At 43.5% G+C, this 13,610-nt stretch overlaps 1 protein-coding gene across 1 annotated transcript in view; it reads left to right on the top strand.

Moving 5' to 3' along the window:
- The window catches only part of PSIP1 (PC4 and SRSF1 interacting protein 1), a 53,230-nt gene that overhangs the window by 9,451 nt on the left and 30,169 nt on the right, over positions 1-13,610 (top strand). The window contains exons 4-5 of the mRNA XM_054397376.1: positions 9,381-9,488; positions 10,633-10,695. Of these exons, the coding sequence (XP_054253351.1) occupies positions 9,381-9,488; positions 10,633-10,695 (171 nt within the window). The remainder of the gene's footprint in view (positions 1-9,380; positions 9,489-10,632; positions 10,696-13,610) is intronic.

Raw genomic sequence — 13,610 nt, 5'->3', positions numbered from 1 at the left:
AGGAGGCCCCTGGGAGAGAGGCCCCTTTGGGGCGAAGCAAAGGGAGCTTGGTTGTGCTTTTCTGTTGATTGCATATATTTGTAAATGCTGTGAATTGTGTATATTTGTACATATTCATTGCATTTCATCATAGATTGTAGATTTGCTTGTAAATACAGCTTTCATTTGCTTCCAGACTGAGCTAGCCTGGTTATTGTTGGTGTGGGGGGAATTTCAGCTCACACTGATACAACCTGAATGGTGTTCTGGCAGGTGGGCATGCCATGTGCTCTCATGGGTACAGCTGGGTGCATGTGGTGACTCAATTTGTCTGCTGCCAGGCCAGCTGGTTGTGACAGACTTGAGGCAGTCCCGGACCGCAGTTCACAAAGGGCTGGGGAAGCTGGCTTCGACAACCTGCCAGCTGTTTTTCCTATCAGTGTGTGAGAGAAGATCAATGAGGTCAGTGAAGGATGGTTACTGGACAGTGGCAGGCAAGGCAGCTCACTTGTCAGAGCATAAAAATTCAGAGTGAGTAGATAATTTTGTGTTTGGCCACACAACAGGTAGGGTCAGGGGAAGAAGGTAATCGCATGGAGATGTTGACAAAATCAGGTTTTTATTTGGAATACAAGGTAGTACTAAAATGACAGGCTTGTCAGCTAGTCACAAAGAGGGATTCACTGCATTTTTTAAAAATTATTTTTCTGTACTTTTACTAGATGTATTTTCTCATGGTAAGTCTTTCTGAGACCATTTTCTGTTTAACTGCCATAATTGGCTGGAATGTTCTGAAAGTGGTATTTATACTTTGCAGATGTTGCTTGTAACTGCTAGTAGGGGAGGTGGAGGGGCAGAAGGGAGCCTGTGGCTTGGGCCTTAATCCAAAACCACTTCCTCAGTGGGGAGAAAATTAAAGAGTCAGAGGAGTTCTGTGAGCTCTGTTTGAAGGAGCTAATATTTGAAAGTAATAATGCCTTCCACAGTGTAAAGGAATAAAGTGTAATTTTGCCTTTGCCTTCTCTATTTCCTTGTTTTTTAACTTCAATTCTTTAGGCTTTTCTTTTTTTTTTTTTTTTCTGCTCATGTTCGCAGGAACAGGTAGTTTCACTTAAGATCACTAGCTCTTTTAAAAATGTATTTCTTGGCTGTACCATTACAAGTTGATTAGATCAGAAACTGTTGGTTTTTTGTCTAATTACACATAAGGAAAACTTCATGTTGCAGTATTTTTAGTGTGAAAAATTACAGCATTAGAGCTTGAAAGTTTGATAATGAAAATGCAATTCAAACTGAAAAGTGTGGAAATTAATGAAATAAGATATATTTTAATATTCTTGCAGTTTTAATAAGGGTTTTGTTCTTGTCATGGTTTCTTCAGTAAGGTACCAGTAGAACACCTCTCAGTATTGTTACTCTGTAGTTCAGGAAGGGGATTTATATTTCATTTTTGATGTTTTTATATTGAAGTCTCATCCAGCTGTTAACACTCCTGTCAAAGAAACTGTTCAAGAAAGTAGTCAGGAGCCTGCTGAAGGGAGTGAAGAAAAAGCAGGAGCTAAAAGAAGGAAGTTTTCTGTCCCAAAAGTAAGTAGCTGAATTTGTTCTACTGGAAGCATTTTTAGTTCAAAACTGTATTGCCAGCTTTTTACTGAAACACTTCAACAATATTACTGTTGTAATTGCCTTGGGTTTGCTTCTTTTCAGCTGTACATATAACAATATTTTTGTCCTGTATTCCTTTTGAGGTGCTGTGCGTATTTTTGAAAATTAAGTTGTTTACTAGTCTATATTTTAAAGTTATAATATGCTTTGACAAAATTCACCCAGTACTTCCTAGGCAGGAAAAGGTAGAAATTATTTATCTTGAAGTTTCTGTTTTTTGAAGACTTTTTAGTATCACAGACAGGTATGGCTGTCTCTTTCAATTATGATGGGTTTGGGGAGCATTAGGTCCTGCCTGGGCTGGAAGTGTTCTTCAGTGTGTTTGCCTGCATCACAAAATCACAGAACAAGGGTTTTAAGAGGCCTCTGGAGATGATCTAGTCCAACCCTCCTGCTAAAGCAGGTTTGCCTAGATCAGGTTGCGCTGGAGAGCATCCAGATGGGTTTTGAAAATTTCCAGGGAAGGAGGCTCAACAAGCTCTTTGGACAGCCTATTGCAGTGCTCCATCAACCTCAAAGTAAGGAAATTTTTCCTAAAGTGAAAACCTATGTTCTAATTTGTACCCATTGACCCTTGTCCTATCACTGGGCGTCACTGAAAAGAGCCCAGCCCCATCCTCATGACCTCCACTTTATAAGCATTGACAAGATCCCCTTGATTATATGTATTGATTTGAATTAGGCCATATTCCTAGTGGACTCATAAATGGATATAAAGGATTTCATAGCTGTATCAATTGGGTAATCACTATGCATTAGTTCATGCAGTATACAGTAGTTTAGCTTCTTTGCTTTGCACATGCGTGTATCCCGTAGAATATTTCCAAAACAAAGTTGTGTTCTCTTTAAATACATTGTGTTCATGCTAAGAAAATGCATTTTGGCCTGGCAGGTTGTGTGGCAGAGTGTGGGCAAGGGCACCTCCAGTGTTTCAGAATTTCACCCCTGAAAAAGTGTAGAATCCTGATCAAGTGAAATATGAGAAACATATGTTGTCAACCTGGCAATTCTTGTGAGACACAAATCACCGTGATGTGCTGGGGCTTGGCCCATGCATACCAAATCGTTTTCAATGCTGTTCAGTGCTCTCAGGGTAAAGAGGAGGTCACTGCACCTAAAGACAGAGTGGCAGGTATCCTGGCTACTAAAACCCTGGCAGCAGATTCTGCAGCTGCAACAGAGAACCAGACGGTGCCAGTGTATCTGTTGCCCCTATAAAGAAAAGAAAAGTAGTACAAGAATTCAGTTTGTCTCGTGAGGGATGATGATGAACCAGGGCCGTCACAAGAATATGAGGAAGAGCCAGAGGTTATCAGCTGATCTATTCCTGAGTGAGCTGCAAGACCTGTGAAAATATTTCAGCTACCATCCAGATGAGCACATTATCACCTGGCTGCTCCCATGGTGGGATAATGGGACCAGCCATTGGGAATTAGAGGGTAGGGAAGCCAGGCAGCTGGCATCCCTATCTGTGCGATCACCTCTGGAGGTGGATTCTGTCAGGCTTGAAGGAAATGTAACATCTTCCTTGAAGCAGTACATCTCACCCATGCAAGTGGATGATCATGGAGAGAGGTATCCAGTACCTGAGGAAATTAGCTGCCCTTGGGGTGATGTATCATGATCAGAATGGTAAGCAATCACCCTCAATTCCAGATGAAGTCCAGTGCACACCACCTATGTGGTGGAAGTTCCTACAAAGCACACTACCATTATCACAGAATCATAGAATGGTCCAGACCAGAAGGGACCTCCAAAGGTTTGAGCTGTCTGCAGCCAGTAGGGACATCCTCAACTAGACCTGGCTGCCCAGGGCCACTTTGAGTCTTACCTTGAATGTCTCCAGGGAAGGGGCCTCAACCACCTCCCTGGGCAACCCGTTCCAGTGTTCCACCACCCTCATAGTGAAGAACTTCTTCCTGATATGCAATATCTGCCCTTCTCTAGTTTGAAGCTATTGATCCTTGTCCTGTCACTGCAGGCCTTTGCAAATAAGTCTCTCTCCATCCTTCCTGTAGACCCCTTCGGGTACTGGAAGGCTGCTATTACGTCTCCCTGGAGCCTCCTCTTCTCCAAGATGAACAATCCCAGCTCCGTCAGCCTCGTAGCAGAGGTACTCCAACCCCCTGATCATTTTCGTGGCCCTCCTCTGGGCCCCTTCCATCAGGTCCATGTCCTTCCCCATGAGGGCTCCAGAGCTGAACACAGTACTCCAGGTGAGGTCTCACCAGAGCAGAGTAGTGGTAGAATCACCTATCTGGATCTGCTGGCAATGCATCTTTTGGTGCAGCCAAGGATGTGATTGGTCTTCTGTGCTGCAAGCACACACTGTCTGCTCATGTCCAGCTTCTCATCCATCAGCACCCCCAAATCCTTTTCCGCAGGGCTGCTTTCTATCACCTCATTCCCCAGTCTGTATTGATAGTGAGGATTGTTCTGGCCCAGGTGCAGAACCCTGCACTTGCTCTTGTTGAATTTCATGAAGTTCACCTAGGCCCACCTCTCCAGCTTGTCCAGGTCTCTCTAGATGATATCCCATCCCTCTGGTGTATGGACAGCACTACTCAGCTTGGTGTCTTCTGCAAACTTGCTGATGGTGCACTCAATTCCACTGTGTCGTTGATAAAAATACAAAAAACTACAGGTCCCTGTATGGATTCCTGAGGGACACCACTTGTCACTGCTCTCCATCTAGACTTCAAGCCATTGAGCACCTCCCTCTGGATGTTACCATGCAGCCAATTCCTTATCCACTGAACAGTCCATCCATCAAATCCATATCGATCCAACTTGGAGAGCAGGATGTTATAGGGGACCATGTCAGAGGCCTTGCAGAAGTCCAGATAGATCACATCCACAGGTTGTCCCTTATCTATTGACATAATCACTTTGTCATGGAAAGTCACAAGGTTAATCAGGCAGGACCTGCCCCTAGTGAAGCCATGCTGACTGTCTTTCCAACACATATGCCAAGCAGTATTGTCCTGGAAAGATTGCCAGAGACAAATGGTCGATGAATTGGCTGGCCAGCTCTGGCATTATGAAGGAAGCCTCTCTTTCTCTGTATGGGCATCTGTTTCAGCTGTGGAGGAACTGTCACAGCACTTTCATCAATTCAAAGAGGACATGTGCTGCTCCTTACCTGTACAGTCCCATATCTCATCTATTGGAAGTAGGCACTTCCCTGCCCAAGAGAGAGGTATACACCTGGGAGCATCCTATGTGACTATGGAGAAGACATGAGGAAATGGAATGGAAAACCCACTCCAATCCTAGCTGTATGAGTACATGAGCAGTAAGGAAAATCAATCATAAAAGGGTATTCCTTTAGGAAAAGCACTCTCCCGTTTCTAGTGAAAATTTCACAGAATCACAGACAATGTTAGAGGTTGGAAGTGACCACCAGAGATCATTAAGTCCAACCTCTGTGCCAAAAGCAGGATCACCTAGGGTAGTCTGCACAGAAATGGATGCAGGTGGGTTTTGAAAGTCTCCAGAGACAGAGACTCCACAACCCCCCTGGGCAGCCTGTTCCAGTGCTCTGTCACCCTCACTGTAAAGAAGTTTCTCCTCGTGTTGAGGTGAAACCTTCTATGTTCAAGTTTGTACCCATTGTTCCTTGTTTTATTACTGCACACCACCGAAGAAAAGGTTGGCTCCATCCACTTGACAGCCACCCCTCAGATAATTATAGGCATTAATCAGATTCCCCTCTCAGTCTTCTCAAGACTAAGCAGGCCCAGGTCTCTCAATCTGTCTTTGTAGGGGAGATGTTTGAGTTCTCTAATCATCCTTGTGGCTCTCTGTTGGTCTCCCTGCAGCAGATCCCCGTCTCTCTTGAATTGGGGAACCCCAAACTGGACACAGTATTCCAGGTGTGGTCTCACCAGGGCAGAGCAGAGGGGAAGGAAAACCTCCCTAGACCTGGTGGACACACTTTTCTTGATGAACCTCAGGATACATCCATTGGCTTGTCTTGGCCACAAGAACACATTGTTGCTCCATGGAGAACTTGCTGTCCACTGAAGACTCCAAGGTATTTGTGCATGGAGCTGCTTTCCAGCAGGGCAGCCCCTAACCTGTACTGGTGCCTGCTGTTATTCCTCCCCAAGTGCAGGACCCTTGTGCTTATTGAACTTCATGAGGTTTGCCTGCACCCAGCTCTCCAGCCTGTCCAGGTCATGTTGCATGGCTGCACAGCCTGACAGGTGTCAGCCAAACCCCCCAGTTTTGTATCATCAGCGAACTTGCTGAGGGCACTCTCAATGCCCTCATCCAGGTCGTTGATAAAGATATTGAACAAAACTGGACGCAGTATTGATCCCTGGGGGACACCACTTGCCACAGGCCTCCAAATTGACTCTGTGCCACTGATGATGACCTTCTGAACTCTATTGTCAAACCAGTTTTCAATCCACCTCATGGACCAACAGTCTGTGCTGCATTTCCTGAGCTTTTCTAGGAGGATGTTATGGGAGACAGTATCAGAAGCCTTACTGACGTCAAGGTAGATGACACCCACTGTTCTTCCTTCGTCTCCCATTTGGTCATTGTTTCATAGAAGGCTATCACATTCATCAGACAGGATCTCCCCTTGGTAAATCCATGCTGGCTACTCCTGATAACCTTCTTGTCTTCCATGTGGTTAGAGATGACCTCCAGGATGAGCTACTCCATCATCTTTCCAGGGATGGAGGTGAGGCTGACTGGTCTGTAGCTGCCTGGGTCCTTCTTCTTGCCTTTTATGAAGACTGGAGTGACATTTGCTTTCTGCCAGTCATCAGGCACCTCTCCTGTTCTCCATGACTTTTCAAAGATGATAGAGGCTCAGCAACAGTATCAGCCAGCTCTCTCAGCACTCACGGGTGCACCCCATCAGGGCGCATAGATTTGTGTGGTTTTGGTTCTTAAAGGGATTTCTAACCCAGTCCTGGCTGACTAGTGGAGTGTCCTCCTCCTTTCTCCCTCTCTTGCTTGCAGAGACTGATGTTCCCGAGGGCCAGTCTTATGAGTAAAGACTGATGCATAGATAGCATTAAGCAGCTCTGCCATCTGTGTATCCTCTTTCACTGTATTTTCTATGTCATTCAGTAGTGGACCCAACTTTTCTCTGCTCTTCCTTTTGTCATTGATGTGTTTGAAAAAGCTCTTCTTGTTTTCTTTCACCTCCCTCTGCTCTGTCCTGGTGAGACCTTGAGTGCTGCATTCAGTTTTGGGCTCCCCAGTTTAGGAGGAACAGGGACCTGCTGGAGAGGGTCCAGTGGAGAGCTACAAGAATGATCAGGGGACTGGAGCACGTGCCTTATGAGGAGAGGCTGAGGGAGATGGGGCTTTTTAGTCTGGAGAAGAGAAGACTTAGAGGGGATTTAATAAATGTTTATAAATATCTGAGGGCTGGGTGTCAGGAGGGAGGGGACAGGCTCTTTTCACTTGCTCCCTGTGATAGGACAAGGAGCAATGGATGTAAGCTGCAGCACAGGAGGTTCCACCTCAACACAAGGGGGAAGTTCTTTATTGTAAGGGTCACAGACCACTGGAACAGGCTCCCCAGAGAGGTTGTGAAGTCTCCTTCTCTGGAGACTTCCAAGGCCTGTCTGGATGTGTTCCTCTGTGGCCTGAGCCTCATGTCTGGTCCTGCTCTGGCAGGGAGGTTGGACTCAATGATCTCTTTGGGTCCTTTCCAAACCCTGACATCCTATGATCCTGTGTAATCCTTTTCAAGGAACCTCCAAGACATTTTCACAAGTGATTCATGTAGGATTAAAGGGGCCCTCCCTCCATCCAGGTAGAGGAAAGGGGCAGTCAGGTTTACTGGACTGAGTGGGTCCAACTGTGTGAGTCCAGTGGCCTGGCATGTCAGACCCACAGGAGTGCAAGGCTCTAGTAGATACTGGCACACAGTCTACCGTAGTGCCATCAAGCCATAGAGGGCTCAAACTCATTTGCGTTTTAGGGATGACAGCAGGATCCCAACAGCTGAGTGTATTGGAAGCTAAAGTGAGCTTAACTGGTGGAAGCTAAAGTGAGCTTAACTGACAATGAGTGACATAAAACCCCCATTCGACTGGCCAAGAGGCCCCATGCATCCTTGGTATGGACTGTCTCAGAAGAGGGTATTTCAAGGACCCGGAAGAGTATTGGTAGGCCTTTTATGTAGCTGTGTTGGAGACAGAGGGAAATACATGGTTGCCCATTTTGCCTGATCTCTTGGAGGACCCCTCAGTGATGAGGTTGCTGAGAGTTAAGAATAGCAGGTGCCAATTGCTACCTCAATCGTGCACTGGCAGTATTGCAGTAACTGAGACTCCCTGCTTCCTGTCTGTGACCAGATTCATCAGTTGGAGGGCCAAGGATGGTCATCAAATCCTGCTCACCCTCCTGAGCAGCAGTATCTTTCCATAATTCATCAGCCCAGATGGGTTTACCTCTGTGCTGTCAGATGCTTTGCTTCCATTACTGTAACTATGCCCACAGGACATTTGCCACCACCCACGAGAAGGTATAAAGAGCCAGCAGCACTGGCCACCTTTCCCGCTCAGCAATATCTAAAGCCAGGCGGATGTCTTTCAGTGCTGCAAACTGACTCAATTCACATTTTCCTTCAGCAGCTTCAGTGACTTGTTGTGTAGGACTTCACACAGCCTTTCCCCTTTGGTGATTTCCCCCAATGTGACAGAGCCCATCAATGAAGAGAACATATTGCTTCTCATCATCTTGCACTTTGTTATATGGTGGGGCTTCCTCAGCACATGTCAGCCCCCTCCTCCTCTGGCAACACCCTTTAATCTTTGCCCTGTGGCCAGTTTGTGATCTCTTCCAAGACACCTGGGTACCTAGGGCTCCCTGTTTGAGCCCATTGTGTTATCAGTGTGATCCGTTTACTCCAGGTGGCATCAGTTACAAGATGTGTAGAATAAACCTCAACTTTGAACACCCATCCCAGCACCAGCACTCAGTCAACCTGAGTTGCTTTTTGCAATGCTGAACTTTTAGGAATTGTAGCTACTTTAATAGGAAATTTCACAAGTGGGACAAGGCAATTGCATTAAAATTGAGAGAACTGGGAACCTAAAAGACATGTGCATAGGCTGTAAGGAGATGTTGGTTATTTTCAAGTAGATTATTACAAATTACTGATTTTTCAGGTGTTAACTGCTCACCTGAAACAAAAAAATAGTATTTTAAGGGTTTAAAAAAACAAAACAAAACCCCACAGCAAACCAGGAAAAAAGGCTCAGATTGGATGACACTAATTATCACTAATTACTGTTACATGGAAATAAAAAACTTTTTTTGGAGTCTGTTTACTTAAGTCTTTGTTTAGTGGAATGTTACTCTTTGCTGAATGTCATCTCTGACATGGCTATCTGTACATATGTAACAGATAAACAGTGATCCAGATGAAATGTTGAATGTTGACATGAGCACTTAGAAGTATTTCTAAGTACACTTAGAAGTACTCATGTAACAGTGATATGGTAAAAAAAGGTAGTTATGTTATTACGAACACAAAGTGGAGTTTAAGTTCCACCATAGTATGTTGTGGTATTTTGGCCTATTCTAACCACCATCAGCAGTTGTACACTGAGAAAGTGGTCCTGCCTTAGGCTTTTAATGTGTACCTAAGAAAGGTACACGTTAAACAGACTTAAAGTGAAAAGCAGCCTGATGGTCATTATTGAGTTCTTTTTAATAGTAAATACTTTTTAATGCATTTTTGTCCACTCCCTTTGCAGTTGTCCCCTAAAGGGGATAATAACTTACCTGCAGAAGCTGAAGCGGAAGAAAAGGATATGGATACTTCAAAGGAAGATGACCTACCTTCGGAAAAAAGCAGTAAAGAAGTAAGTGAAAGCTTTATCTACGTACTGAAGAATCTCTTGATATTATATTGATTGACTGAGTACTGAGAAGCTGGTTATTACTGCTGTGACAATCTCAGGAGCTGTTTAATTACAAAATAATCATGCTCACTCATGTTTTTATATCTCATTGAAGCTAACAGGAGTTGAAGCTTTCATCAGAGAGGAAACTTTTAGTCTGGTTTGTCTATAAGTTCAATTAAAATAGGCGTAACAGTGTGTTTTATTGCACATTAATCCAAGTGTACTTTTTGAAAAAGACTAGATGAAGAGTTTAGACAGACTGAAACATGACTGTATGCCTGTTGCAGAGGCATGCGCAAAACACACAGCAACAGCTATCCAAAAATGTGGGTTTATTGTAACCAAATTTACTCTGCACTCCTTCCACATCGTTGATTTGCAAGTTTAGATGTCAGTGGGGAATATCCTGCTGCACAGCCAGTTAAGCTTTAACCTTAGGATTTAAGGAATATTTTTTTCTGGAACGATGAACCAAAATGTGCACACACTCATTTAGAGGGGAAACCTCCCACTCAAGACTACTGAAAATACACATTCAGTGGAGTGGGGATGAGGCCTCACTCAGTCTATCAAAGTGTCCTTAGGGGTACTACTAAGGGGAGAGGATCCAAGTGCCAGGCTGCTTTGTGTTGGGAAGAGCAACCCAAAATGTCTTTATAGCGGTATAGCAGGATTTCATTTGTATTGAAAGTTGAGGGTACTCTGTGGTTACTTCTAATTAGTTGGAGGGCCAAGCCCATGCAAAACCAGGGTAAGAAACAGGGTGCAGAAGCAGCAATTAATGTCTGAGAGGCACCAAGCTGAACTTTATCAGCCTCTAGCAAGCTTAAGCCTCTTGGTAGGTGTCTGTTAGGCTTTTGTGTGTCTGTCAGGGCTGTTGTACCTGCCACAATACCTTTATTTTAAACAATATTTAGTGCTTATTTTCTTCCCTTTTAGGAAAAAAAAAATCCTGATTGCCATATGAGCATGTGTCTTTATATATTACAGGATTCTTGTCTAAGTTATGTGCCCAAAGGCTTCAGTTGCAGAAAAAGCTTAGAATCATTAAAAACCATCTTTGTTTTGTTAAGACTCTTAGCACCATGTTTAATCTTGACAGGATATGGTGAAAACAAATGATGCTTCTATTCCTAAAGTTGCTAGAAGAGGAAGAAAAAGAAAGGTAACAGTAAGTTTAATTACCTTACTGGAATTTTTGGATGTGATGATAATGGATATTATTGTCTTTAATGAAATATTACGCGTAAGTTTAAGTGCTTGACACCCTCCTTCCCACTTCCAAATGACTGAAAGATTTGTAGCAATGTAAGTTTTCCCAGAGGATGTTCTACAAGTCTTAACTCTGTTTGAGCTTAACGCGGAGTAGGGAGTTTTTATCTTTTCCAAAGCAGTCCATTGCAAGTAAGAAAAGTTTAAGATACAAACTATTGCTAGACCACTAATAAAATAGTCTGGTTTGAAGCTCTGTAAAATTTTGTTTAACATCTTCATCTTGCTGAAATAATGTCTGAAATACTCCTCCTTGTGCAGAGGTTGTGATTTTGTGGTCTTTTCAATCTCAGGAAAAATTGAAGTTACTTTCAAAGAGGCAGTTCCAGCTACTTACTCAGCATGACTCAGCCTTAATGTTCATGTGGCACACAGCAGGCTAGATCAGGGCACCAACCCAGCTGAAAACTATTTTAAAGTGGGACAAGGTTTACTTTTAATTTGAAACCATTTAACTTATAACACTGGTGTTGACAGCAGGGATGGTATGAGCATGAAGTAACTGTGACCTTAGTATGGCTGTCAGGTAAGTAGCATGTAGAGTATAATTTGCTTCATGAGAAGAAAAGATATGTATTTGGATACTTTTAGAAAAATGGCAAGAATATTTAAAAAATGCTTTATTTTAAAAATAAATTACAGAGAAATTCGAAGAAAGCTTCTAGTCTGAAACAGCAAGAAGTTTAAAGGTGTCTGTGACTATGCACATATGTGATTTCAGCTTGTAAATGGGAGAGAAGCCTCACAGATCACAGAATCACAGAATGTTAGGGGTTGGAAAGGACCTTGAATGATAATCTAGTCCAAATCTTCTGCCAGAGCAGGATCACCTAGTGTAAGTCACACAGAAATGCGTCCAGGTAGGTTTCCAGTAGTGAAGGAGACCCTGCAACCCCTCTGGGCAGCCTGTTCCAGTGTTTTGTCACCCCCACAGTGAAAAAGCTTTTCCTCATGTTTACATGGAGCCTCCTATGCTCCAGCCCTGCATCCATTGCCTTTTGTCCTGTCATTGGGCATCTCTGAGAAGAGGCTGTCTATGTCCTTCTGACACTTGCACTTCACATATTTATAAACATTAATGAGGTCATCTCTCAGTTGCCTCTTCTCCAAGCTAAACAGACCCAGCTCCCTCAGCCTTTCCCTATAAGGGAGATGTTCCACTCCCTTAATCATTTTTGTGACTGTGATGGACTCTTTCAAGCAGTTTCCTGTCCTTGAACTGAGGGGCCCAGAACTGGACACAATATTCCAGATGCCATCTCACTGGGGCAGAGAAAATGGGGAGGAAAATCTTTCTCAGCCTGCTAGCCATACCTCTTCTAATACACCCCAGGATCCATTTGCCTTTTTGGCCTCCAGGGCACATTGCTGACCTCATGGTCATTCTTCTGTCCACCAGGATCCCCAAGGTCCCTCTCCTGCCCCGCTCTCCAGCAGGTCAGTCCCCAACCTATACTGGTACCTGGGGTTGTTCTTTCCCAGATGTATGACTCTGCGCTTGCCCTTGGTAAATTTCCTTAAATTTCTCCGTGCCCAACTCTCCAGCCTGCCTGTGTCTCACTGAATGGCAGCACAGCCTGCAGGTGCGTCAGCCATTCCTCCCAGCTTTGTGTCATCAGCAAACTTGCTAACAGTGCACTCTATGCACGCAGATGTGAAAAGATCTCATTCTTTGCTTTTTCACAAAGTACTCAAATCCTATGGTTGTGGTATTTTTTCTTTTGCTTTGTTTGAGGTGAGGAGGTTTTGGCATCCTAAGGCACTGCAGACCTAAGGGTTCCTCTATCACATCTTGCTGTTGTCAGCTGACAGACTTGTATTTGGCATGTGCTGGCTGTAGCAAGGAATTAAACCAGAAAGTTGTATTATTACAGGCTGCAACTGAATTGCAGCATCTCAAGGGATGTGGTGTGTGCTTGTGGGTGAGAAAAGAGGGTGGGCAGTGCAGTTCAATAGCTTTATGTGTTTGTTATTGCCTTTAAGAAACATGGTGCTCTCCTGGGATTGCAAAAAAAGTGTTTTTAGGTCCTCATTTAAAGTCTTTCTGTTTGTTGATGGAAAGCACAGTTAATATGAGATGTACCTCTACTTTGTTCTACATTGAAGTTTGTCCTTAAAAAAAGGTATTTTATTACCTTTATTACAGGTGCCCACAAAGAATATTCTGATACATATGTATTTGTCCATAACTTTTCTGTTACTGCTAGCTGATGCTCCTTGCATCCAGGACAGTAAAATCTGTGAATATTTTCTTCAGCTAGGGTTTTTCTCAATTCTTCTCCAGGGAGCTTTCTGGAAGATTTGTGCAGGCACACATGTATCCTTTCATCAGTTGCTTTTTTTTGTCCTAAGTTCTAGCTGTCATTACAGCCCAATCCCCCTAAAATGACTATGTAGATGAAAGTCACAATGTCTAGTCAGTGCAGTTCAGTATAGACTTTTTCATTCAGAGCATTTGGTTATAGAGATAGAAGCAGGTTTTTTTTTCTGAATAGCTTCATCTACTGGCTTGATACATGGATGCAGATAGGGGAGAAGTTAGCATCTAAAAGAAGGATATTTGTGTATAGGAGGAAAAACTATGAACTTACCTGTTTGAGACTGGGTTTTGGCCTGCTGTTGCGGTGATCTTAAAAATACTTAAAAGTAATTTTTTATTTTGTTGTGCAAAGATAGTCTTTTGGTTTTAAGATGAATGGGCCAGTTGAAGTTATATGAAACATGACTGTATAAGGTAGTGATGGTGTGGAAAGGGTGAAATTAGTGATATTTAAATATAATCTGTTGCTAAATTTGGAAACTTTTTTC

Source organism: Indicator indicator, chromosome Z, assembly GCF_027791375.1.
Source record: "Indicator indicator isolate 239-I01 chromosome Z, UM_Iind_1.1, whole genome shotgun sequence".
NCBI lineage: Eukaryota > Metazoa > Chordata > Aves > Piciformes > Indicatoridae > Indicator > Indicator indicator.
Note: the sequence above shows the minus strand (reverse complement) of the source record. Positions and strands in the feature narration are given on the sequence as shown.